Consider the following 27,415-nt stretch of genomic DNA (forward strand, 5'->3'; position numbering starts at 1 on the left):
GCGGTTGTATCATAGAGCTTGGCTGTAGACAATGGATCATGTGGTGTGGTCTGGATGAAAGCTGGAGGCATGTAGGTAAGAATAGCGGTCAGTAGGTTTCCGGTATAGGGTGGTGTTTATGTGACAGTCGCTTATTAGCACCATAGAGTCCAGGAAGTGGATCTCTTGTGTGGACTGGTTCAGGCTGAGGTTGATGGTGGGATGGAAATTGTTGAAATCATGGTGGAATTCCTCAAGGGCTTCTTTTCCATGGGTCCAGCTGATGAAGATGTCATCAATGTAGCGCGAGTAGAGTAGGGGCATTAGGGGACGAGAGCTGAGGAAGCGTTGTTCTAAGTCAGCCATAAAAATGTTGGCATACTGTGGGGCCATGCGGATACCTATAGTTGTGCTGCTGATTTGAAGGTATACATTGTCCCCAAATGTGAAATAGTTATGGGTGAGGACAAAGTCCAGCCACTAGGTTTGCTGTGACATTATTGGGGATACTGTTCCCGATGGCTTGTAGTCCATCTTTGTGTGGAATGTTGGTGTAGAGGGCTTCTACATCCATCGTAGTTAGGATGGTGTTTTCAAGAATATCACCGATGGATTGTAGTTTCCTCAGGAAGTCAGTGGCATCTCAAAGATAGGTAGGAGTGCTGGTAGCGTAGGGCCTGAGGAGGGAGTTTACATAGCCAGACAATCCTGCTGTCAGGGTGCCAATGCTGAGATGATGGGGTGGCTAGGATTTCCAGGTTTATCTGTGCATCCGATGAAGTGGGCTTTAGCCCATGAAAGCTTATACTCTAATAAATTTGTTAGTCTCTAAGGTGCCACCAGTACTCCTGTTCTTTTTGTGGCTACAGACTAACACGGCTGCTACTCTGAAACCTGTTTTTAAGGATTGTTAGTTACCCAGTTTCTAATCCTTATGGCTCCAAAGATAACCTTGAATGGGGGGCAGGGAAGGGCAGGGAACAATCGTCTTGGGGAAGGAGGGAAGAAACTAAATCACACACAGGATTACAATATGATGATTTGTTTTTTCAGTGACCCTTTTCAGCTCTCATTGAACTCAGTGGCAGTCTTTTGCAGAACTCTCATGGACACTAATGATGCAGGATCAGACTTTCAAATACCATCATGAGCTGGTACACACACACATACCAATGCATTGCTGTCTTCTTGAGTCTGCAGACACTACTCCAGTGCCTGTGTTACTACTTCAGCTATCTCAAGCAGTGCTAGAGGGAAATTAATAAAATCCTGGTGAGTTTTATTATTCTATTTAAAACCCTGTGAACAAGAATCCTGTGGATCTAAATCTGCAGGTACCTGGAAAAGCTATAAGCAGCAGCATATGTGGGCAATTTGTGTTTATGGGAAAACAGGAACTGAAAAAGGAGGCGGGGAAGGGGATAGTAGAGGAGAGCCATCTATTTGGCAGCAGCAAGGCGATGGGAAGGGGTCAGCATAACCGAGAAACCCTCTGCCCCTCAGACAATCACTAGGTTGTGGCATGAGCACAGGGGGAAGTGAGAGCTACCCTTTCAACTAGACTGTGTGGAAGGCTTCAAAATTTATTTAATAGGTATCAATGTTTATAAAAATAACAGAACTCAGGCAGTGTATAGGGACAGTAGGTAGGCAAGAATCATAACCCCATTACACTTGGATCTTTCTGGTATGCCCTTTACACTCTTCCCCCCCGCTAATTCCACCACAGTGGAGGAAGATTACTCTTCCCCCCCCCCCACCTTCATTTCTCCTTTGAGTTCAGACTCCCTTTGCTGGACTGCTGCAACATTGCACATTGATTCCAGTTTACTCTGTGTTCATCTGAGAGAACAACGCACTGCTCTGCATTACAGAGCTTTTAAGCCCGCAGATTTCTTCTCATGAACTGCTGGGAGTTTGACTTAACTGAATTTTAAGTAATCAGGAACTGTTGCCCTATCACTGCGTCTTGTCTCAAATTTTGCTGGACAGTCCCTGAAGACTGGCTCACCTATCTTGCTTAGCTCTAAGATGGTCAAAATTCCAGTGAGAGACAGAAAGAGAGAGAGAGGGCTTGTCTACATTGGGGGGTGGGGATGGATCGATCTAAGTTACGGAACTTCAGCTACGTGAATAAAGTAGCTGAAGTCGACTTACTTAGATCTACTTACCTCGGTGTCTTCATTGCAGTGTGTAATTGGGAGACATTCTCCCATCGATTCCCCTTGTGCTTCTCGTTGCGGTGGAGTACTGGAGTTGACGCTAGAGCGATCAGCGGTCAATTTATCGTGTCTATAGTAGACACGATAAATCGACCTCCATTGGATCGATTGCTGCCTGTCGATCTGGCCGGTAGTGTAGACGAGCCCAGAGGGAGAGACCCACAGAAAATATTTTGTAGCCTAGTAGAAGGTTCATTGAGCTGGGAGCAAGGAGATGAGTTCAATTCTTGACTCCTCTATTGACTATTAAGGGTTGTGAAGTGCACAGACTAGTTATTGAGCAAGGCTTTGTGTCCCTTCCTATGAGTCAGGCAATCATATTATCTTCATTGTACAACTGAAAAAAACATCAGGTCAGTTCTAGCAGAGCTGGGAATTGAACTGAGATCTCTAATATGGCAGTCCCCAGTCTCTTGCACTTAGCCACTGTGCCTTTCAGAATTAATCTGTCCAATCTATGTGCTTGGCTGTTTTGTTTGTAAGTACCAGCCTCCTTAGAAACAGAAATCTGTTTCCTTCCTCCCCCTGCTTTCCCTATTAAGCCTACAAACTAACTGGGCTTTATAATACTACTGACATATGCTAGATTGATGACTACCATTTTTTTTTAAGCGGGCGTAAGAAAGTTAACCAAACAAAAACAACCACCCCTAAATATGGGCCTGATATCTTTGACTATAATATTCTTATTTCTTATGCTATATTAAAATGTAGATCTTGTCCCGAATAAGGGGTGAAGTGGGAGATGTAGTCTTTAATTACATGATCACATACACTTTTTCCACAGAACCCATGCCACAGCAGGATCTGGATCTTTACACCTAGAATACAGACCTCTACTACTTGCGTTAGTGGAATAACTAATGGCAGTAGTAAACTGTTATTCTCTGTGTATCAGTCACTTGAAAGGGGGAAGAGAGACATACGTTTTCAGTGGGTTTCAGAATTATCTGCTGAGAGCTGAGGAATGTGGAGACTAAGGACTCTGGTTCAGTTCCAGGTTTTGTAGGGCAGTGTTCTCTAGTGCCTGTCCCTCTCTCCTGTCCCTCTTCCCTAAGGCTTTCTGTCCCCCTCTGTCCTGTCCTCACCCTGTGTCCTCCCTTTGCTCTTATCTATCTCCTGCCACTCCTCCTTTTTTGTGCTGATATACCATTCCCCTTCCCCAACCCCTTGGCTCTAACTTACTCTGGGACTGCGTGGTTGAGAATGGTTGGCTCTCTGCAGCGCCCCATTCTGCTCCGAGTGCTGCTTAGACATCACAGGGAATCAAAGTCTGTGTATCAGTAGTGGAAATGACCTTCACATATGCTTCCCCTGACCACAAAGGAATGTTTAAATGTAGAAAAATAAGCCCGTGTTGAAGAACACCTAACAGATTTTTGGGGGGTGAGAGTGAAGAGGTGATTTCATAATTAAAATTGCCCCTATGCCAGACCTTCTAAGAGAGCTGCAGAACTTGTAGAAAAATGCAAATAAGATGCCATTTAGTAGTAATAGTAATAAAAATAATTAATAATACAGTAATACAAAGCATATAAAATCAGTTTCTAGAACTGTTATAGATGGAAGTATGGCTATAACACTCTTCCTTTTCAAACACAAACATGGGAAGTTGATAAACCAGATAAACTTTCTCAGAACACTGGAATTAAAGGGAAATAATCTTAGGAAACGGAAATATCTATTTTTAACTTTCTTAATCGTATTTGTTTTTTGAGGGAAGGAGGAGGAGGAACACCCTTATCTAGTGTTGAAGAAGTTGAGTATGTTACCTGTGTACATTGATAGAAGTGGCAGGATTTGTCTCTTGTCCTGTGGTGAACTAGTTTTTTCACCAGCAGCAAGTTGCCTTCTGTTCTCTAGCTGCCAGGTGCTGGTGTTCGGTACTTGTAGATGTGCAGTGGCATGTAAATTTGTAGTCAAGCTCACAGTGTGTGTCTTCACTGCTGTTTATACTGTAGACCATGTGACAGGGTCGGGCCAGATGACTACAGGAGAGTAATCCTATTGGGATCCGGGAAGTGGGCGGGAAAGGCCTGTCCACTGCTAAAGGGTCCCCCCCAGCCTAAGAGGGGGATCCACAGGATCTGGATACCAAATAAATCCGGGGGACAACTAATGAAATAACAGGGACAAGAGTGTGGTCAAAGGGTCAAACGAAGGGAACCAGACAGAGACACCGAGCAGAGAACCCCGGACAGCGTCCACTGCTCCTCAAAGGCATCAAGGGAGTCAGTGGATGCTGCCCAGAGGAACTCTGCCCGGATCCATGACGGACCAAGGATCGGAAATAGGCCCCATAGTCACAGGAGAATCTGTCAGCCAACCTCCTCACTCTGGTTTTATAGATGGCTGTTTTAGCTAGGGCCAGGAGGAGGTTGACCAGGAGATCCCGTGACTTTGTGAGGCCACGGATAGGGAGTGCATAAATAAGAAGGTGAGGGGAAAAGTGCAACCAAAAACGTAATAAAATATTTGTGAGGAGCCGGAATAGGGGCTGCAGCCTGGCACACTCCAGATATGTGTGCCAGGGTTGCCCTCACGCTGCAAAAGGGGCAGGTATTTGTGATAGAGGTGAACTGCGCCAAGAACATGCCCGTGCTCACGGCTCTGTGAAGGAGACGCCGACTGATATCCCCGGCGGGCCTCGGGACCAAGTTAGAATATAGGCTGGCCCACCAGGGCTTCTCACCCTCCAAAGGTGGCAGGAGGTCCCACCATTTTGGATCGGGGCAGGACAAGAGGGGGAGGGTGTGAAGGGTGTAGAGCACGAGCGTGTATAGATGTTTGCTTGGCGCGGTTTGGAAACAGACCGGCTGCATCTCGTGCAGCCGGCTCACAGTGAAGGGCTGAAGGGGTCGGTTGGGTCCATGGAGCAGGGGCCCAATTAAGAGGTCTGGCGGCCAGGGGTAAAGGGTGGGTGGGGCGCACCCTTGTGCAGAACCCGGTCAAGATAAACCCGAGTAGCGGGTGGCAAAGCGGCCTTCACCTCCTGAAGTATGCGCCGGGGAGTACAAAGTCTGGAGAGCCCCATGTGCTGAGCGAGCATCAGGGGATCTAGCCAGTCTCCCTGGTCGTAGTCCAGGAGGTCTCCGACTCTTGTGACTTCTGCCAGGACCAACCTCTGGTGCACCAAGAGGGACTCCGCCACCTGCACACGGAGCTGGGGGTTGTGTAGCAGGGGCTCCGCAAGGAGATCTGCCCCCTCGGTGGCCGCCACAGACCTGGTCGTTGAAAAGAGTTTCCAGTTCCGGAGGAGGTCCTGGTAGAAGACCGGCAGCCCGGAGAGGTCTCGCGGAAGGCCTCTCGTATGGAGATAAAGAAGCTGCCGGTCGTATCGGAGCCCTCGGAAGCGGTGCAGGAAGGCATGCGCCAGGATGCTCCACGCTAGACTACCTGCACCATAAAGGAGCCTTTGCAGGGATTGGAGGCAGAAGACATGGACCTGAGTGAGAAGACACTTCAGGCCCTGCCCTCCCTCCTCCAGGAGTAGATGGAGAACCCCTGCAGGGACCCAGTGCAGTCCTGCCCAAAAGAACTCCGGAATCGATGTCCGGAGGTTGGCCAGGAAATCCGGGGCTGGGACCAGGGTGTTGAGCGGGTACCAAAGCATGGAGAGGACTAGTTGATTAAGCACCAGCTCTCTCCCTCGAAGGGAGAGGCACCGGAGTAGTCCTGTCCATTTCCGGAGCCACTCTATCACCCCGCCCTCTAAATCTACAGGAGAGTAATAGAAGGCAGATATATTAGCCCCAGGTTAAGTAGGTCCTTTTTCCCTGGGTAAAGTAACAGGGAAGGCTTCAGAACAATCAGGAGCCTTCTGGAGACAATTAAGACAGACAGGCTGATTAGAACACCTGCAGCCAATCAAGAAGCTGTTAGAATCAATTAAGGCAGGCTAATCAGGGCACCTGGGTTTAAAAAGGAGCTCACTTCAGTTTGTGGTGTGCGTGTGAGGAGCTGGGAGCAAGAGGCACTAGGAGCTGAGAGTGAGAACGCGGACTGTTGGAGGACTGAGGTGTACAAGCATTATCAGACACCAGGAGGAAGGTCCTAGAGTGAGGATAAAGAAGGTGTTGGGAGGAGGCCATGGCGAAGTAGCCCAGGGAGTTGTAGCTGTCACACAGCTGTTCCAGGAGGCACTCTAGACAGCTGCATTTCACAAGGCCCTGGGCTGGAACCCAGAGTAGAGGGCGGGCCCGGGTTCCCCCCAAACCTCCCAACTCCTGGTCAGACACAGGAAGAGTCGACCTGGACTGCGGGTTCAGAAAAATGGCTAAGCTGAGGGCTGCCGAGAAGCTCCAAGGTGAGCAAATCCGCCAATAAGTGCAAGACCCACCCAGGTAGAGGAGGAACTTTGTCACCACTGTTGTATGTCTTGTTGCTCCAATAATTTACTATATTTAAAATTTGCACTGCTTTTTGTGGAAACTTATTAAATGATTATTTTTGCAAAATTACTTTATTTTTATGGGTCTAATCCTTTCACAATTATTTTAAGAGCACTCTGCTATTTTATCAGATAGAGTTGGCTGCGGTGCAAAGCAAATGTTAAACAGCTCTGTTGTTTTAGCTGATGGTTTTTCTTTTGCTTTTTGAGTGCGCTGGAATTTTATACTCAACAAATTTTATAACTTCTGTTAGTACTGTTTTATTCATGTTAAAGGGCTTCATCACTGTATCACTATTTGTATTTAGTTTGGTACCCAGAAAATGCAATTTTTTTTCTAATAGATCTATTTCTTTAATATACCATATTTATGCAGGTTCCACTTAAGTGTTTCTGTTACCTAAAGCAAGTTCCTATTTTCCCACTGGTCTTTGTTCATTAAAAATGCCTGGTTTGGTCAGCATTCCTGAATGGAACATTTCACAGAACATTGTTAATTCTATGACTGTACGCCACATAAGAGTGAGAGTGAAGTTATGAGCAACTGTTTTATTACTTTCTCTAAAGCACTAAATTGCACTAGCTTTCTTTAGATTTAAACATAAAGTATTGTGAAACTACTGGCCACATTTAAGATTATAAGGTTTGGTACCATTATTGTTACCTCTGAAAAATATGATTAATATTAAGCTTGATGACTAAACCTAAAGTAATAATCTTTGTAAATTCAGCATGCTCCTATATACCAAACATGCATATAAGCATGCAGGAGCTTTATAGGCATATGTGCATAGGGACTACACACATTTATTGGGAGGTACTGAAGAACTGAAAAACAAGCGCTACATTTTCTGAGAACTAGGCGAATGCGTGGAAGAGAACTCTGACTGATACGATGGGGAAAGCTCCTTCGGGTTTGGGAGAGGTCCTTGTATCTTTTAAGGTTTGCAGGGTTAGCCCACATTTGGGAGACCTATTTTATGAAGCTTTATAATAATATTTTGTATGTATTTTGTAGTGTACCTGGAGATTTTAAAAACATAAAATAAAACATAATTTGCAAGTAATATCAACTAATTGAAGTAAAAATTGACATGCCATAAAGGGATAAACACAAATTGTACAGTTACATGCCCCTCTAACTTTGAGGTTAGGGGAAAGACTCTGGTGATCTGGAAAAGGAAATGTACCCACGCTGCAGAAAATGTTGAATTTTTTCTTTTGTTTTTAAATATCTAGATGACTATTGAGTTCTAAAACAAATTATATATCACTTTTTACATTATTTTTTACTTACTGTAATTTCCATTAGAGACTATTACAGTTTTTAAGGTGTAATGGAATAAAACAACTTTTTCCAAGCCTTGCTGCCTTTCCTGACTTTGATTGTGAAGAAAAATAAGAAAATATAGTATTTAACTATCATTGCTCATAGGTTTACTTGATGATAGTAAAGAAAAAGTCAGAGGATGGAATCTTCCAATTTTGTTTGTTTGTTCAACCATAATTTTAGGTATACAGGTTCTTAAGATTGAGACTATGAACTACTGTTGTTTGTTCTCATTTTGCTAATGTACAGGATTGTTTTTGTTATGGGTTTTACAGTTCAGTCCAGCCCAAATTCATCATACAGCTGCTGTCCTGAAGAGATTCTACCCTCTCGGTGTATGCGGACATTGGGGCTATCCTATTCAGATTGGTTATTTGTGACATGGAAGGAGCTGCATACTAGAGATTTCAGTATTTCATGAAAAGAAAAGGAGTATTTGTGGCACCTTAGAGACTAACAAATTTATTTGAGCTTAAGCTTTTGTGAACTACAGCTCACTTCATCGGATGCATTCATCTCCTTCCTAAGCATTTTGCTTATGTGAGATATCAGAGGATACACTGAACATGTTTAATGCATCTCTCAGATTCCAGTGCACGGGTGAGGTTCTTTCCCGTCTGGCTGATTATCACTGACACTTAAGAAAATGTAAAGGGGTTGTACGGCCTGAAAAATTGAAGTCGTCTTGTCTCCATGATCTCTGAATTGATGCAGTATGCCGTATAACACAAGGCTCAAGATCCTATTAAACTGTGTGAATCAAAATCATTCTAGTGAATTTTCAGAAGTCAGAACAGAATATTCCTGACCTATTAATTTAATATAATGACCATTTCAAGAAAAATGGGAATGTTTTTCTTCATTTGTATACCATTATGAGTGATGTTTATCAAATGATTTTCTACTTTTTATGTATTTTGTAACAGTTGCCAAATTAAATAATATGAAATGATTTGCTCATCCTGAGAATACTAGGCACTAAATTCCCAGTCCTGCAGTCTGAACTTTGCATTAATCCTATAATTGTATCCTAGGCAGGGGCAAGGGTTTACAAATACAGGACAACTTACAGTTCATGCTGTTAGAGACCAATAAGAGACTTCGGCTAAAAAAATTATTGACCTGATAGACAGTGGAAAGCAGTTCTCTTCCATTGTTTTTAAGCACAATGAGCCTGATTCATCACTGTGCTATTTCTGTTTTATGCCACTGTAATACCATTGGAATAATGCTACAATGTAACCTGCTTATGTTAATTTTTTTTTACTTTTGGGAAAGTGCAGGAAGCACTCTAGAGGACCATAAAAATAACTGACCTTTGAATTGATACTCTTTTTTTTTTCTCATTCTGAAGTAGTTTTATTTCTGAGGGGGGATAAAATCCATTGTGAGAGGCTGCTTTGAATGCAAGTTGTAATTTAAAATATGCAATAATTCAAAATATGATGATTGATATATAGTTTATATATAAATAAAAGAACTAAGGCAACTGGCATTGAATGTTATGTAGTTGCTGAGCACAGTGCAGGTTCTTGTAGTATGAGTCTTTCTGTGTTTTCCTCCCAGTGACCTCAAGCTAGGATATATTGCATTCTGAAAGTTTCTGTGCTAACACTGTCCTTCTGAGCACTGAGATTTATTTGTGCCAATTTCTGTGTGGTCATTTATGTTGTGGATTTATGTCCACGAGGGCCTGAGCTGATGTGTACCAAATTATTTTATTTCAGAAATTAAGGTTATATTTGAGCTGCCATTCTCCAAGGCTGAAATCCAGTTAGCCAGTCAGGCACTTGTACACAAATGTGCACTTTTATTTGAGGGAAGACTTTGCTTTAAAGTTTTATCTTCTTTTTTTTTTTTTTAAATGTGTATTTATAGCCTATATTACTCTGAGCTACCCATATTTCTAAGTAGTGAATGTGGGCTTTAAAAAAAGGTTGGAATATTAAAATGCTAACCATCTTCTATGATTTGAACATTACTTTTAGGGAAACTGCACCAACAAATTAAAAATTCTGCACGCAATATTTTAAAATTCTGCATATTTTATTTGTGAAAATAACACAATATAATCATGCCAGTTTCCATTATTTTGGTAATTCATTTAAAAATACCTGTCAGCAAGTATATCTGTAAAAATACAGACAAAAAAGATTCAGGAAATGTTTTTTTTGACCAATAGATTCCTTACTAGGTATATTAATACAGAACTTTGAGGAATAATTCATTTAAACAGCAATACTGAAACATATTTCCTGTATCCCTCAAAAGCAGTGCAAAGGCTTGGGGGAATCAAGGGTAACAGAAGAGGTGAGGGATAAGGAAGAATTGCTGGGAAGGTGCCTGGGAGAGAATCTTAGAGGGTTGCTGGGTGTGGTGGGAAAAGTATAAACAGGTTTTTTGTGGGTGTGGGAGGGAATTGGGGAGCCTCCTGCATGCAGACCCTGGCTGCCCCCAGCCTCTCTCATTCAGTCAAGCACATTTGCCCCCACAGGTGCCGACTTCACATTTGCCCCCACAGGTTCTGCCCCAGGCCCTGCCCCCACTCCGCCCCTTTCCTCAATGCCCCACGCTGCCCCGCCCCATCCTGCCCCTTCTCCACCCTGCCCCACCTCTTCCGCCTCCCCTGTATCAAGCCTGCTGCGTCTTTGCTCCTTCCCCGTTGCCGCCAGCCTAGCATGCTATGAAACAGCTGTTTGCAGTGGGCGGGAGGAGGTGCATGGAGGGAGGGGGAGGCGCTGATCGACAGGGCCTGTCGGCGGGAAGGAGGTCCTGGGGGAGGAGGAGCTGCTGATTGGGGGGCTGCTGAGCACCCACCATTTTTTCCTCTGGGTGCTCCAACCCCAGAGCAACCATGGAGTCAGCGCTTACGTCTGCCGCTGTCCCTGTGTGCCCCACACCTCCATTCCTCCTTGTGCCCCTTCACCGTCACTCAGCCAGGTGTAGCTGCCTCTGTCTCCATGTATCCTTGAGCCCCCACTCTCCATTCAGCCAGTCATAGCTGCCCCTCTCTGTCCCTGCATCCCCCCTCCCTGTCCTCATGTGGCCCTGCACTCCCACTCCCATTCAGCCCCTGGCTCAGTGTTGTCATCCCAGTAGCTCCACCCCACTAGTGCCCCAACCCCAGTCTGTCCACTACCACTAGCCCTTCTGAACTCGTGTCTCTGTGACACCTCCCAGGAGCCCCGTGTGCCCTGTCTGTCCGTCCCCACATATCCAGTGCCTCCTCACCTAGTCCCGTGGGCAGGGCGCTGTGAGGAAGGCAGCCTCTGCCCCCTTCCTCTTTGTGAATGGCTGCTCCATCCCATAAGCCACCTGCCCTCTCTTCCAGTGCCATATCAGCCCCTTGTGGGTGAAAGGTGTAATTGTAGCTTCCCTTTGCCTTTCCGTCAGAATCAATTATTGTACGGGGGGGGAAATCTGTGGGGGACATTAATTCTGTGCTTGCGCAGTGGCACAGAATTCCCCCAGGAGTAGAATATTTGACATGTTCTGAATTTTGTTAGTAGAATGGGATGCTTTATGTAAGCTGGACAATGAGATGATATCCAAAAGTACCATAATATAGGGTTCATTGCTTATGATGTAATTTGTTACAGATTTTTACATACAGAAATGAGTGTCATCTTGTTTGCTGCCACATTGCTAAAGGTGTCCTAGCTTTTTAAAAAAAAGACTATATATTTTTGACAAGAAATATTGCTGAAAAAGCACATTCCTTCACGGCCAGGGTAGTGCATTCATTATTTGTTCAATACTGTACTGTCCTTCTAAGACTGTGTTTGATCTCTTTGGATTAGTCTGTTTGGAGGAGCTGTGAGGGTTAGGGCTGCAGGAGGGATATAGCTGAATAGTTCAGTGGTCACAGACTGGCTTTCTTCAAAGAAGTTCCTGCAGGCTTTGGAATGTACTCCTAGCCAGCCTGTAGCTACAAAGGTGAAGGAAGTCATTATAGCTTCTTCAAGATTGGAATGTGACTAAAAAAAGCTGTAAACAGCTTTTTCCTGTGAATGGCTTTGTGAAACAACAAAAAAAGCTCTCTTCAACGTTTCCCTTTCCTAACTGTATATTTTCTGTGAAAAAGAGTTGCTAAAATACCAGGCTAATTTGCAAGCGTAAACTTATTAAAGTGGCTAGAAATTGCATATAGTATGAAAGGCAAACAAACATTAGGAGAAAAGTCGGACATCTGACAAAAACAGTTTAGCTATGTACTTTCCTCCTCATTTCACCCTCTCCACTTCTCATCCCTTTTCTCCCTAGCAACTGCCAGTATGGTGTTTAAAACAGTGCCTTCACTTTGCGAGTGGACCAGCATTAGCCCTATCAGAATGAATAAGGATAAGATAATGAATAGCGTTTTCTTGTGTCAAATTGCGCACTCTCGTTCAACATCCTGTGACCTTGTGAAAAATCTACACCCCCTGATTGATATAGTTATTCTGACGTAATCCCCTATGTAGAAAGCACTATGTTGACAAGACATAGCTACTGGCTGTAAAGGGGCCATAGCAGGTATGAAAATCTCACCCAACATGTTCCAGCCTCTTGTTCTCCCAGTGGTCTAACTCAGGGGTGGTCAACCTGTGGCTCCGGAGCCACATGCGGCTCTTCAGAAGTTAATATGCGGCTCCTTGTAGAGGCACCAACTCGGAGGCTGGAGCTATTGGCGCCAACTTTCCAGTGTTCTGGGGGGTGCTCACTGCTCAACCCCTGGCTTTGCCCCCACTCCACCCCTTCCCCTGAGCCTGCTATGTCCTCGCTCCTCCCCTTCCTCTCCTCCCCTCCTGCACTCCACGAAACAGCTGATGAGGAGGTGCAGGGAGGGATGGGGAGGTGCTGATCGGCCGGGCGGCCGGTGGGCAGGAGGCGCTGGGAACATTGGGGAGCTGATGGGGGGCTGCTAACGTATTGTGGCTCTTTGACAATGTACATTGGTAAATTCCGGCTCCTTCCTAGGCTCAGGTTGGCCACCCCTAGTCTAGCTCAATTTCTGAACAGGGTGTTGGAAGTAACTAAAATTGGTTGTATCCAGTGGTGAGCTGGAGCTGGTTCGCACAAACCGGTGGTTAAATTTTGAAGCTGCTTTAGAACTGGTTGTTAAAGGAATGGGCAAACTCCGGCCTGCGAGCCACATCCGGCCCATGGGACCGTCCTGTCCGGCCTGCCTGAGCTCTCTGCTGGGGAGGCTCCCCTGAGAATCCTTTTTAATTTTTACTCACCTGGCGGTGCTCGGGTCTTCAGCGGCACTTCTTCGGCGGTGGGTCCTTCATTGCTGCCAAAGACACGGAGCGACTGAAGGAACTGGTTCTTCAGCTTTTGGCAGCTCATCACTGGTTGTACCGGGTGTCTGCACTAACAACCAAACTGCTTTCAGCCCTCTTTGAAGGAGAAGGGGCAGGAGGGGCATATAGTTGTCACTTGTTATGCACCCATATAGGTTTTCTTATTATACAAAGGTCCTTTGAGTTTTTGTGTTCTGTTGTTTTTATCCCAAGAGGGGATTTCCACCTTTTTAAAACAAAAAAACCAGGATTCTATTATAAAAGATGTTATAGTTTGGGCTAAAATGTTGCGTATTCACCTAAAATAGTGTGATCCCCCCCCCCCCGCTAATACTTTTTGGGGAACTACTTTTGCAAAGATGTTGGACTATATTTGGAAGCATTTACATTATCCAGAGGAGTGCCTCTTATGCATCTACAACAGATGATAATGTAAAATAAACAAATTGAGGATGGGAAGCAATCCATTCTGATTCAATCAGAATCCAATCAGGTGGCAGCATTGTCTAATGTTCATGTCAAGCCTCGAATCTTGTAATTGGACTGTTCTTATAATTTGGCTTTTAAATTGGCAGAATAAATATTTAGTAAAGCCAGGCATTATGGGAATATTTTTATCTGCTTTATTGCACATGCATACAAGACTGTCTTTAAAAAAAAAATTTACTCAAAACAATTTAGGTGGGGAAAAAATCCCCCAAAACAAAATATCATGGTTCTTAAAAAAGGAGTCCTTGTGGCACCCTAGAGACTAACAAATTTGTTTGGTCATAAGCTTTCGTGAGCTACAGCTCACTTCACGATGAAGTGAGCTGTAGCTCACGAAAGCTTATGCTCAAACAAATTTGTTAGTATCTAAGGTGCCACAAGTACTCCTCTTCTTCTTTTTGCGAATACAGACTAACATGGCTCTTACTCTGAAACCCATGGTTCTTAAAGATTTCTTTCTAAACCCAGGGGATTCAGATTCCAGAAACTTTCTAATGTGTTTCAAAATTTAAGCTTTTGAAGGGTTACATAGCCAAAAATGGCTGTGATGTCAGAAGATTGGTATTACTTTTGGAAAAACTAAAGTTAAATCAAAGAGCTGAGGAAACAGCTTAATCTTGATTTGAATCATGGTATGAATAATGGCAAAAATACTGGTAGACTACTCTTGTGGCAGTTCGTTGACTACTGTGAAGTATGGTTTCTAGCTGAGAGACCAAAACCTTTTTATATAAAAATATACCATTTTAAAATTTACCCTTTTAGCTTGTACACCACAGATAAGAGAGATGGAAAAAGCCAGTGTGGAATGATCTCACCGTATCACTGGTTTGAAACTTAATCTGGCGGTCTTTAATAAAAGTTTACATAATAAAAGTTTACAAGCTACCAAATACTTTTTCATGTGCTCATTGCAGAATGTTAGAGGACTTGAGTCAAGGGGCCACAATGAAGTCTGTGTCTTTTAGTGAGCACTGAACAGGTCTCAGATTGTGCACAACACGCATTATTTAGTTGGCTTTTCCTTGCAACTGGAATGAATTTTGTTTTCATCAATGTGAAGGATGAATACCATTGGTTTGATCCAAGTAGAGCAGTCAGGCACTGTACAAGTTCTTTTAAACTAGTGGAAAAAAGGGATAACAAGAACCAGTGGCTGGAAGTTGAAGGCAGACAAATTCAAATTAGAAACAAGCCACACATTTTTAACAGTGAGGGTGATTAATCATTGCCAAAAAACTACCAAGGGAAGTGGTGGATTCTCCATTTCTAATCACTATTTAGATGCCTTTCTGGAAGATATGCTGTAGCCAAACAAATTATTTGGCTCAATACAAAGGAAATGGGTGAAATGTAATGGCCTGTGATAAACAGGAATAAATGATCTAATGGTCCCTTCTGGCCTTAAACTCTCTGAATCTATGAAAGTTTCATCCAATAGTTCTTTCAGCATATCTCAGTATTTCAGTTACCCCTGTTCTTCAAGTACTAGTGTTTTCATATGCAGAGAGAGTGAATTGTGCTATATTATGTTTTGGTTTTATACTGTGAACAGATGAGGGAATAGAATAAGACCACCAAAGGTCGTTTTCACTTGTGACTTCAGACAAAAACCTATTGAATTCCTTTTTACCTTAAAAAAAAAAAAAAAAAAAAAAAAAAAAAAAAGTGAGTGCTCTTGTTCTGTTGCTGCCTAGCTCCTAATTTTGATGATCTCAAAGTGTTTTTACAGATATACACATTCCATGTACAATTCCTTATATAGAAACAGGAAAGGAGACCTCTACTATTTTTTTGTAGCGGTTGAATTAATCGGAGAGAGGAGTGTGGTACTTTCAGAGGACGTTTAATTTCAGTAGTCTCGTGATATATTTTTTGGCTGACCTGCTGAAGCAGTATCTGTTTGTATGTTACTGTTCTACAATTTTACATTTTATTATTATGGGAGCTTGTAGTTTGCCTAGCAGAAAAAACATTTTTCTAGACTTTGTCTATATTCAGAGTTGTACCAGTTTAGCTAAAGGTGTAACTTTAAACCTGATTAGTTAGACCTGTGCAAACACAGTGTAAACACCTTAATCTGATTTAAACCTTGCTTATTTTGATTTAGCTTAATTAAATAAGGAATCAATAAGATACATTTAATATACATTTGATTTAAATCAAATGAACACCCACTCTGTTGTGTACTGGCTTAAGGAAATCAGTTTTAAACTGAATTAAAATTAAATTTGTACAACTTTGAATAGAGACAATTCCTTAGTAAAAACTGTACTTAAATAACTGAGTTGTTGACTGTGGGATCATTGTTTCTATTTCCATTTTTTCTTTTTAGAATGCTAGCATGAATTCTTAACAGATCTAAGGTTTCCTTTGGATACAAAAACTATCATTCCACAGTTTAAACAGGTTTTTGGAAAATGGTATAAAACCTGTTGCATCTACTTAATTCCCTTCCTTTACTGTTCACTCTTGCTCTGTCTGTTCCCAGAAAGTTAATACTGTTTATGTTCTAGAAGTTTTAGTGAGAGAGGTGGGATCATTAAGGATGCTGGATTAAGGTTCTTATGGCATGCGAAGGCAGAATACTGCATATGTAGGTTTTGCTTATGAATAAGGGATGTGTAAGTGTGATGGGCAAGCATGCCTCATTATCCATTCCAAAGAAAATCTTGTTGATAATGTGGCAGTTTAGGTAGGAACCAATGTCTAGACTATCTTGAGTAATTGTAAACACGGTGGTGTCTAGAACAGAATCCTCAGAGGTAAATCAATTGCTATGCCTTCTCTTGTATTTTTAATATTGTAACAGAAGTCCAGAGAAATTTGAACTAATGTGGCAGTATTAGAACTAATGTGGCAGTATTACAGAAGTCCAGAGAAATTAGAACTAATGTGGCAGTGCCTGACTGCATAACTACTAGACAAAGTCCTGGAAGAACACTTATGCTGTTCTATAATAAAGCTTCTTCTCAGTGACTGCAGATTTTGGTTCAAATGGAGTATCCTACAAGTTGTCATACATGAAGTACATGTCATACATGAAGTATCATACAAGTTGTCAGTAATGGAAAATTTTAAGGTAGGTGTACTGATTATGTAGTGCTAGAGAAAATTTTACCATAACAGTACTCTAATTGTTAGTGTAACTGTAACAATAGCTCTAATCTGTAAAATTCCTCCCTTATTTTACTAGATTTCAAATCTCAAATCATGTAGCATTAATAAACTCTAATCACTTAGTCTAAATATATTTCTGTAGCTACTAAAGTTCATAAAACTTCCTATTTTTATTCCCAATTGTTTGGGTTTCCTGTTGGGTAAGTATTGTGTACAATATCTTGTAGTGCTATCATAACATTCATTTTAGCAGACTGTTGAAAATTATTCTTTAATCTGCAAAATTTTATCAAACCTAATTTAACATTTTTATCTTTAAAAACAAAAGGACATGATTGCACTGATCATACGGTTCACTAACTCTTGTACTAGGCACATTCAAAACCGCATGATTGTATGCGATTGTGACTATGAATTACTGTCTTGCACTTCCAAAGTAATTCACAGTTTTAAAGCACTCTATATGCATTTAAAAATGCTTAAAATAATCATGGGACATAAGTAAATATCATTGTTCAGTTTGCGTGCATGTGCCTATGTATGGAATTTTTGTGATCTATCCCAGTGTTGTTTCACCACTGGTGCTGCACGACCTGTGGTAGTGATGGTGAAAGTGCTAGCATAGAAATGGCAGAGGCTTTTCATGCTCTCTTTGCTAGCACTTCCAATAAGGTTATCACTGACAACACAGATGCACTGGTTCAAGACCAAAGGTGAGAAAAGTGTTAGTATAGACACGACCTTTTAACTTTCAGATGCTATAATGAGAGTCTTATAAGTATGTAGATAGTTTGAGTGGCACACTTTCCATGCCTTCTGCATGTGACATCGATAAACAAGTTTGAGCAACAGAAGGTGTTTCTCTTGCATTTGTAGTGATGTTGGGTGTAATTTAAGAACATTCTACATGTGCTTGCTGCGCACCCCTTCTTGGTTAGAAAATGAATCCTCTTCTGAAATCTTTCTTTGCTACTTTATTTTGTGTTCAATAAATTTAAATATGCAGTGGCTTTTTAATTGGATCAGTCATAATTTTCCTATTTCCTTCAAACCAAAACCTCGTTTGGTACTAAAACAAAACTTTTGGGGTTTTTTGGTGTGTGCATATCTTCTACCTGTTGTGTAGAAGAAATAATCAGTGTGTCTGGGAAACATCTAGACCACAAGTATATGGTAAGTAGGAGAACAAACTAGGATTTTGTTAATATTGTTTTGAATATTACCCAAATTAGGTTTTCTCATCATGTTTACAAACATGATAATGTATTATATTCCCTGTATTTTGAAAATGAGTGGAACACTTTCACATAGAAGTATCGTATAATGCAGAGTGCTGCTATAAAAGTGTGAAAAATACTTTTTTTTTTTTTTTTTTAAGTTGAGAGAGGGTTTGGGGAGAGTGAGACCCAGACACAAATATAGAGTCATTATATTTTCCCATTTGTATTTGTAAAGTTGACATCGGGCTTAAAGGTTTTGGAAATTATGAAAGATTTCACTGTTTTTATGTAAAAAGATCAGCAGTGTCTTGCAGGCCGCCTTGGGGACAGTTAGCAATAAGTCTAGTTTCTTTATTCTGAAAAGAACGTAGGTAGTCATGGTAGATAACAAAACAAACATGAGCTGCGAGTGGATGTGATGGCTAAAAGGGATTAAGATCACTTTGGATGCTCAAAGGAACATTGAGTAGGAATACTGAGTTGATATTACTTTTATATATGGCATTGGTGAAACCACGACTGGAATCTCTGGCCAATTTTGGTGTCAGTACTTCAAAGATGGTCCTGAAAAATTTGAAGAGGGTACAAAAAAGAATACACCTTCCAATGAGAGACTTAATAAACTAAGTAGATTGTTTCATGAAGCGAAGGTTAAGAGACAAGTTGGTAAGTTTGTATTAACACTGAGAGAATATATCTGATACTTCAGGGCTTTTAAATCCAACGTACAAAGGCTTTAAAAGATTCAGTGTTGAACTTTTCAAAGTTGAAGCTAATTAAATTGAAACGATAAATAGGGCTTACATTTTTTTATCATTGAGGTAATGAGCCATTGGAACAACTCACCAATGGATGTAGTAATAATCCATCACCTGAAGTCTTTAAACTGAGAAAGTTGTCTTTTTTTTTTTTTAAGATAAGAGTTTTTGCAGGAACTACTGGAGAAAGTTCAATGATCTGTGTTATATGGAAGGTCAGACTGATGACCATTAGGATTCCTGCTGACCATAAAATGTATGCATTTATAAATGTTGTCCAAATTCTGATCTTTTATAGGAGACTGTATTCAGATATTGCACATTTGTGCACAAATTTGGAAGCTGATTTTAGGCTGTGTGGTGATATGGCTATCAGGGGAGGGATAGCTCAGTGGTTTGAGCATTGGCCTGCTAAACCCAGGGTTGTGAGTTCAATCCTTGAGGGGGCCATTTAGGGATCTGGGGCAAAAAATTGGGGATTGGTCCTGCTTTGAGCAGGGGGTTGGACTAGATGATCTCCTAAGGTCCCTTCCAAGCCTGATAGTCTATGATTCTATGGATCACTTATTATATTGGAATTGTTTATATTTAACTGATGTTTGTATTGTGAATATTTAATGTTTATCTTTATAAAATTAACTTTACTTTTGTGTCTGAGTTGATTACATAGCTAGATATATTTTTTTATTTGAGCCATTTAGAAACTATTGGGGAATACATTGTGTGAGGGTTTCAACAACTGCTGGAATGATGCTGTGGGAAGTAAACTGGATAAAAATCTACACCCTTGGTTCTGTCTGGGTTACTTTTGCCTTTGTATTGGTTTTCTTAAATTATTGGTAGTTTTGATGTTCCAGAGCCATACAAATGTTGAATCCATAATGCAGTGGTACTCAACCAAGGGCCACAAAAAGGTTTCAGGGGGTCCACCAAGCATGGCTGGCATTAGAATTGCTAGGGTACAGGGCAGAAAGCCAGATCCCTGTCGCACAGGACTACAGCCCCAAGCCCCACTACCCAGGGCTGAAGCCGGAGCAACTTAGCTTCATGGTGTCCCCTTTGGCGTGGGGTCCCGGGCAATTGCCCTGCTTGCTGCCCCTTAATGCCACCCTGGCTTTTATATGTAGAAAAACGGTTGTGGCACAACTGGGCTGTGGAGTTTTATAGCAAGTTTGGTGGATGGGGATGTTAGAAAGAAAAAGGTCGAGAAGCTCTGGTGCAGTGAATAGTAGGAAGAATGACTATTTACCGGTACTCTATTGAATGTTATCACTTGCGTATTTTATTACTATTAGTTTGTCGAGCAGTTGCTGCAGAAGTAGTGTGATATTCAGTTAGTAATTTTGTTGCTGATACTTGTGTGTATCCTTCATTCTAGGAATATCAAAATGCTTCACAAACCTATAGTGATTGCCTATTTTCGGGCAGAGCAGGGTAATTTATGTTGGCCTAAGATAATAGAATTTCGTGAACAGTTATGCATTGGCAGTTGAAAGATACTTTTTCTTTTACATTTGAGCTGCTATGGTTAGCAAATTGTACAGCTTTGACATTCTAAAAACTTGGATGCTATAAAGTTTCCAATAAACGTGAACAGTAATGAATTTCAGCTCTGTTCTCACATTTATTTGAGCATAAGCTTTCGTAAGCTACAGCTCACTTCATCGGATTGCATCCGGTGAAGTGAGCTGTAGCTCACGAAAGCTTATGCTCAAATAAATTTGTTAGTCTCTAAGGTGCCACAAGTACTCCTTTTTCTTTTTGCGAATACAGACTAACAGGGCTGCTACTCTGAAACCTGTTCTCACATTGTTACTGTAGTATGTGTGTGGGGGGGGAACTGGCAGGACTGCATGCCATCATAATTAAATAGTTAAACACAGAACTTCAAGGGAGAAGCTGACTCACCTGTTTTGGGAGTAGTTGTCAGCATACTTTCTAAATTAAATGTTCATTTTCTTTGTACATTTTAGTTTTCATTTACTTAAAATTACTATTGCATACCCAAGTGTTATAACTATTTAATCTTGGTCAAATCAGAGCTTTGATATAGTCAAAGCACATACTAAATAGCATTAATTGCATAGTAAACTATGCATCTTTTGAGTTTATTTTCATTATTTATATTTTTACAGGATTACAAAGCCATTAACATTTGCTGACTGTGTTGGCGATGAACTTCCTTTAGGATGGGAAACTGTTTATGATCAACAGATTGGAATTTATTACATGGACCATATAAATCGTGAGTAGAAGTGGAATTGGTTTTATGAACATTCACAAGCTGATATCTATAGTTGAACCAAGAGTGATTAAGATGACATTTATTCAATTTCCAGCTACTGTGAGAAGTCCTGGGCAAGTTACTTCTTGCAGTGTTTCATATGTCAAATGGCAATAATGCCCTCCTTTTGTAAGGTGCTTTAAGATCTATGGATGAAAAATGGTTGTATGTAAAATCACTATTACTGTTGTGATGTAATGTAAAGGGTTATCTAAATAGCCCTTGTTGAAATAAGTCAAGTTTGAATTTCATTTCAATATTTATATTCAGAAAGAATTTCCAGGGTAGATGTATTCCTAATCAGTACTTCGATACTCTTTTGTCAAAACGAGAAATTGAAGGAGCATGTCAAAAAGTGATACAAATGCTAATGCTGGTGAAGTGTCAGCATTTTCAGACTGCATTTTGTGTGTGTTGTTTACCTTTCCGGTAGTCCATAGTTTGCTCCCTTCCTAAAGAACCCACAACGCCCAAAACAGGCTGAGAGTAAATGTGTGGTGTTTTTCATTGTAGCAGCTATTTAGCTTAATTTTAAGATTATTGATTGATATATTTATCATATCTTCTTATTTAAATGAGCAATCTCATCCTGTCCTACGCGTTGCATATTTTATGCTTCCACATAGTAAATCAGTGGGCTTAGACTGGATATGTACATTATGCACTGTTGCTGTTGGGCTGTTGCTGAGCTTCATATCACCACTGTCTGGCACATTTGCCAATTATACTTTTTAAAGTATATATCTTATCTTTATAGCTGTATATTATTGCCACTGGTACTATTGTGCTGCCATCATTAAGCTGCTTATCACTAATGAGCGGATGCTTTCAGAATTGTGCGAACTGGCAACTAGCTGGTAAGAAAAGAAGCAAGATACAGTAGCAGCAGTAACGTCAATGGTAAATAGCACTCTCTGCAAAATCAATTTCAACCATCTCTTTGGAATCTAGTTAATTTAAACTAATAGTTTCAGGTGTTATACCAGCTTCTGAACCGCTCTGCATATTTTTGTGGTTTTCATAAAAACATTTTTTCACCTGATTTTGGTGTGTGAGAGACCCACACACAGACATTTCTTCCCTCTAAGAACAAAAATCTTTGAAGAGATTTTAATGCAGTCACTAGAAGAATAAATAACCTAGTGAGTATTTCAAGATCCATTGAAAAATCATAGCGCAGGTGCTTGTGTAATTCTTAAGGTACTTACTGTTAAGAATATTGCTCATATAATTTTTATTTGAGCTGTCAGGACAACTTTTATAGAAGATAGAGCTTTATCTCAGCCTGTAATAGAACACCTTAGAAACACACACACTACATATAAGCACAGTGTCAATAATTCTGAATTTTGTCACAGGTTTCTTTACTTTATAAAGGACTTAAAGGTATGGTAGATAATGAACTAAACACAACATCCCATTGGGATGCTGTGGCTAAAAGGGCTAATAAAGCATCCAATTAATAGGATTCCTTTGTTAGGAACTAGATTCTCCATGCTATGGTACAAAGATCTGTTATTTTTTTGTTTCAATTTTTTAAGCTTGATCCTAATGCAGGGGTAGAATTTATGGGGGCATTATTCAGTAACCATTGGGATGCAATGACAGGTGAATGCATTGATGGTATAAGAATCAAGGAGAGATTCTGGTGGAAAGAATCTCTTACTCTGGGGGTTCTGACATCTACCTAAAATATTTGCCACAGTAGCTATCAGGTAACAGTATCCAGTAGGAGAACAGGATCACTTCTTGATTAGACTTTTTTTTCCATTCTTCTTTCCTGATGGCCCAGTTATATGCCCTCTCCAGCACCTAGAGCTTTGTGTATCAGTAGAAACCGTGGCAGAAATTAATGTAATAGTTACAGAAATGTTGGGAGAAAATGCAAGACAGGTTTCAAATCAGTGCTTTTTAAAGTCTACGCATTGTAGAAACCTCCCAAGCTATGTACACCCAAATCTTTTCTTTCCTTCCACTCTTCAAAATAAAGCAGCAGTCCATGTCACTCTTGTAAGACGCCTGTCTTGATAGCTTTACCCAAGAAAGAAGAACACAAGCTGGGCTGTGATGTAAAGGATTCTGGTCAATGATTTTCCATTTACATTAGGAAACCCAAGAGGCAAAGCAATCCTCTGTAAATCACAGAGCTACCTTCAGAGCCAGCCCTGATCTCCATCTCGTCCTGTTAATTCTGGATTTGGTTGACACCCTCGGTGAGCTAGTGTTGGAGCCTATCCAACCATTTCTTAAGAAGCTTCAGTAGCTGCCAACCACAGAATTCCTTTCCCCTTCTCCTCTGAGTTTTGAGAGCCTTTGAAGTCTCCTTTAACCAGTTGCACATTTCCCAGTTTTGGGAATAACATATTCCATGTTCTTGGCCAACCAGGGCTGTGCTTGAATGACTATAGAAATTTCAGTCAGCTCTAAAGAAACTAAATTAGTAGCTATCCAAATCTAAAACACCTTCAGTTTCAGTTTCTCTATGGTAACTGGTACAGTCTGTGCTCCATACACTTATTTCAGGCCAGAGTACAGTGCAGTGTTCCACAGAAGACTGTCAGTGTTGTACTTAATAGGAAGTGTTCTTTCTGCATGGAGTACTTGTGGCACCTTAGAGACTAACAAATTTATTAGAGCATAAGCTTTCGTGAGCTACAGCTCACTTCATCGGATGCTCACGAAAGCTTATGCTCAAATAAATTTGTTAGTCTCTAAGGTGCCACAAGTACTCCTTTCCTTTTTGCGAATACAGACTAACACGGCTGCTACTCTGAAACCTGTCTTTCTGCATAGAATACAAGATGATGATGAAGATTTTTGGTCACTTGACAGGTTTTACAGTGCCTCAAAATGTACAGACTCCTCTTCTCAAGGGCTGTGTGTGTTGCATTTTAACCTTTCCTGTTACCTGGGATTAGAATTGGAACATTGTGAAGAGCCATTTATTGGCAAATCATAGTTCTAAACCACTTTAAATATTTTCACTTTTTTAATTCCTGAAAATCTTGTTTGTTTAGGCGATTACTTTTCAAATGCTCTGCAAACAGAGCTGCTTGTATGCAGTTTTTATTTTTGGGGGCTCAATCACTACAATCTCTGATTTCACAGCACAAACAGAAATATTTAAATAGCTTTAAGTCCTATTGTTAGTACCAACAAAAGAGTTGTCTTTCCCCTTTCCTATCACAGCAACAGCAAAATCAGAGTTTTTTAGGGGGGAAAATTAACTGAAAATATCTTCTTTGCTTGTATTGAGTATCTGTCTTATGGCTTATTCTACATTCCTCAAGACAGCCTGTGGTATGATGTTTCAAAAATCACTTTATTAGTACATTTGGAACCTATAACAGAAATACTTCCTATGGTATAGTTAACCTGTGAAATACCCTAGTGTGGCTAAAGTTTTTTAAAAAAGGACTAAATGATTTTGACAACTATTTACTGCACTTGTGCACATTAAGGTAATGATATAACTTGAACCATAAAGATTGATTTATGTGGTGGCAATGGAACAGCGATGCAGATAAGATATAAGTATTTTTACTACCATACTGACTAACCCTGTTCTGAAGTATGATGGTAAGATGCATGCCCCCTGGCTGTATTACAGGTTGCACAATTACTACCAACAGTGGAGCTGCAGTAATGGTGATTTATGCATCTAATTTTTGTAAATACAGCCATAGGAGGCTGGCATTCGCATACACAGCGGACTCTGCATGAGCAGGATGATGTAAAACTTCTCTTCCTGCCGCCCCCCCCGGGACACCCCAGAAAAACCTGTATTTTCAGGGTTTTTTTGTTATATTTTTTTTTAATCTGTGGGCCACTGAAGTGTTTGCAGGAACATAACATATTGAAAACTTTTTTATACTATAAACATATATTTGAAAGAGTTTCTTGATACTAGAAACAAGCTTTACTTTCAGTCTGTGATTGCACACATTAGCTTTTCTCAAACGTTTAAAGGGTAGTGATGAGAACATCACGGATCTTCTTATGACTGTTAGGATAGAAGAAAGTTAAAATTAAGCATGTGTTAAAGTGATTTCCTGAATCTGGGCCCAAAACACTAATCTTGGTAGCTAACTTGATTGTTCACTGTTTGACTGTGCAGGCATAAAGATAACATAAATAGCCTTTCAGGATGTTGGGTTTCTCTTGCACCTTTCTGGAGGCTAAATGTGAAATCTCTGAACTGTTCCTACCACCCATTGAGTTAAGGCTTGGGATATTGATTTGGCTCTTTTACTTGGCTGTGGGCTGTATTATGGTTAGGCCATCAGAATGGTATAACTTGTCATCTTAAAACAAGTTGACTGAGTAAGATCATTTAGGGTTGAAAAATTAGTTTTCTTTTTAACTTCATCTCCAGGAATAAAAGACTCAAATATAAGTGACAGTGCAGTCACTTTTTTCTCTCTTTGCTGGAGTGATATTGAACTTTGTGTTGAATTGAGTATACTAGATGGTTTAGAGACAGACTTCACCTGGATTCTTTGAGCACATTTCCTGTGGTCATGAACTATCAGTGTAGGATCTGACATTGAGAAAGTACTTTTAATTAGTGGAGTAACAGGACTTAAGTTTTTCTCCTCAGAGCTCACACAAATTGAGGACCCAAGAGAGCAGTGGCGAAGAGAACAGGAACGCATGCTAAAGGAATATTTAATTGTTGCCCAGGAGGCACTTAATGCCAAGAAAGAGATTTACCAAATTAAACAGCAGCGTTTTGAGCTAGCCCAAGAAGAATACCAGCAGCTGCACAAATTGTGTGAGGATGACAGCCGTTCCTATGCAAGTGGTAAGTTTACTTTCATTCTCTTGCTAATAAGTTTTTTCCACTATTAAGTTTTTACACACAATCTGAGAGCTTGCTCCCATCACTCTCTTTTTAGTGATGTAAAAGTTTAAACTACTCATGAAATTGCTGTGATTCGTGGAAGAAATTGCAATCTTAAAAGAAAATAACCCTCTCCAAAGACAGTTTCCTGCAATATAAGTAGCAGTTTCATTTTAATGAACTTGTAGTTTTGAAAAGTAAGTTCTATCTTTACTTAGAACTGAAGGCTAATCTTTTTATCCATCTGCAGAATATTGAAAGCATTATTGTAGCAATGAGAGTAGAAATAGGGCAACCCTAGTTTCTCCTTCTCAGGCTCTATGAATGTGAAAGTCATGTGTTACATTAATGAAAAACACCTACTTCACTGGAATATTTTAAAGTATGTTTGGATTCTGGTTACATGCATGCACTCCAGTTATTCTTCGAGTGATTGCTCATGTGTATTCTACAATAGGTGTGCGTGCTTGCCACGTGCACTGGTGCTGGAAATTTTTCCCCTAGCAGTACCCATAGGGGGAATGCCCCCCTGCCACCCTTGGAGCGGCGCCTGCCTGGCGTGGTATAAGGGGAGCTGTGCGCTCTCCCCACCCTCCGTTCCTTCTTGCCGCCAGTGAAGGTGCGTTGGAACTGCTCAGCTCCAGCTTTGCTGCAGCTCGTCCCCAGAACTCTTCATTTGTTCAGTAGTAACCTGAAGTCAGTTAGCTAATTCAGTTAGTTTAGTTAGTCATTGAGCCCCAGCCGGGGCATACCTCGCACCACAGGTTTTAAGTCATGCAGCTCTTGTAGGCGCTCTATGCCAAGGAGTGACCCACACGCGGATTGTCTGTGCTGCTTGGGAGAAATCCATATCAACAAAAGGGGCAAGATCTGCGAGTCTTTTAAGCCCCGGACCAAAAAATAAAGGGACATTAGGTTCCAGGCTATCCTGATGGAATCGGCATTGGCCCCGACCCCAGCACACCGCTCCGAACCAGTACCCGGCACCGCAGCATTGGTACATGGAGACCCTCCGGTATCATCGTCCAGTCAGCACCGCTCCCCGTCCATGGGGCACACCAAGAGAACTGGAAAGACTCCCTCTTCGCAACGGCACCGAGAGAAGTCTGGGACAGAGGCTAGGCCCATGTTGGGTAGTCCTCGACTCCCATCAGGCCCTAGGCCTCCGACTCACATTTAGTGGTGTAGCCTGGCCCCTTCGGAGCAGGCCTCTCCGGATGTCCGGATGCCATCTACGCCCGAAGCCCTCCAGTCAGCTAGGGACGTCATGTCCATGCCAGTGCCCGGAGGTCCGCCGATGTCGGCCCCACACTCCAGAGGCAAGCCGCTGCTGGGATCACCGCAGTTGCCACCGGCCCGGTACCGGTCTCGGTCAGGGGAACTTTCCCAACACCGCTCACCGTCCAGCGACCGTTCAGGGCTCAGTCCATGTGGATCGCCCTCGACGCCAGCCAGACTATCTGGACGGGTGCTGTCTGACTGGGACTCCTGGCAC

The 27,415-nt window shown here is 41.4% G+C and overlaps 1 protein-coding gene across 4 annotated transcripts in view; it reads left to right on the forward strand.

The window, feature by feature from the left end:
- WWC3 (WWC family member 3) overlaps window positions 1-27,415 on the forward strand; it is a 175,434-nt gene that overhangs the window by 25,684 nt on the left and 122,335 nt on the right. For all 4 annotated transcript variants that reach the window (XM_038370900.2, XM_038370890.2, XM_038370871.2 and 1 more), the window contains exons 2-3: window positions 20,929-21,038; window positions 25,678-25,881. In XM_038370900.2, coding sequence (XP_038226828.2) covers window positions 20,929-21,038; window positions 25,678-25,881 — 314 coding nt within the window. The remainder of the gene's footprint in view (window positions 1-20,928; window positions 21,039-25,677; window positions 25,882-27,415) is intronic.

The sequence above is a fragment of the Dermochelys coriacea genome, chromosome 1, assembly GCF_009764565.3.
Source record: "Dermochelys coriacea isolate rDerCor1 chromosome 1, rDerCor1.pri.v4, whole genome shotgun sequence".
Taxonomy (NCBI): domain Eukaryota; kingdom Metazoa; phylum Chordata; order Testudines; family Dermochelyidae; genus Dermochelys; species Dermochelys coriacea.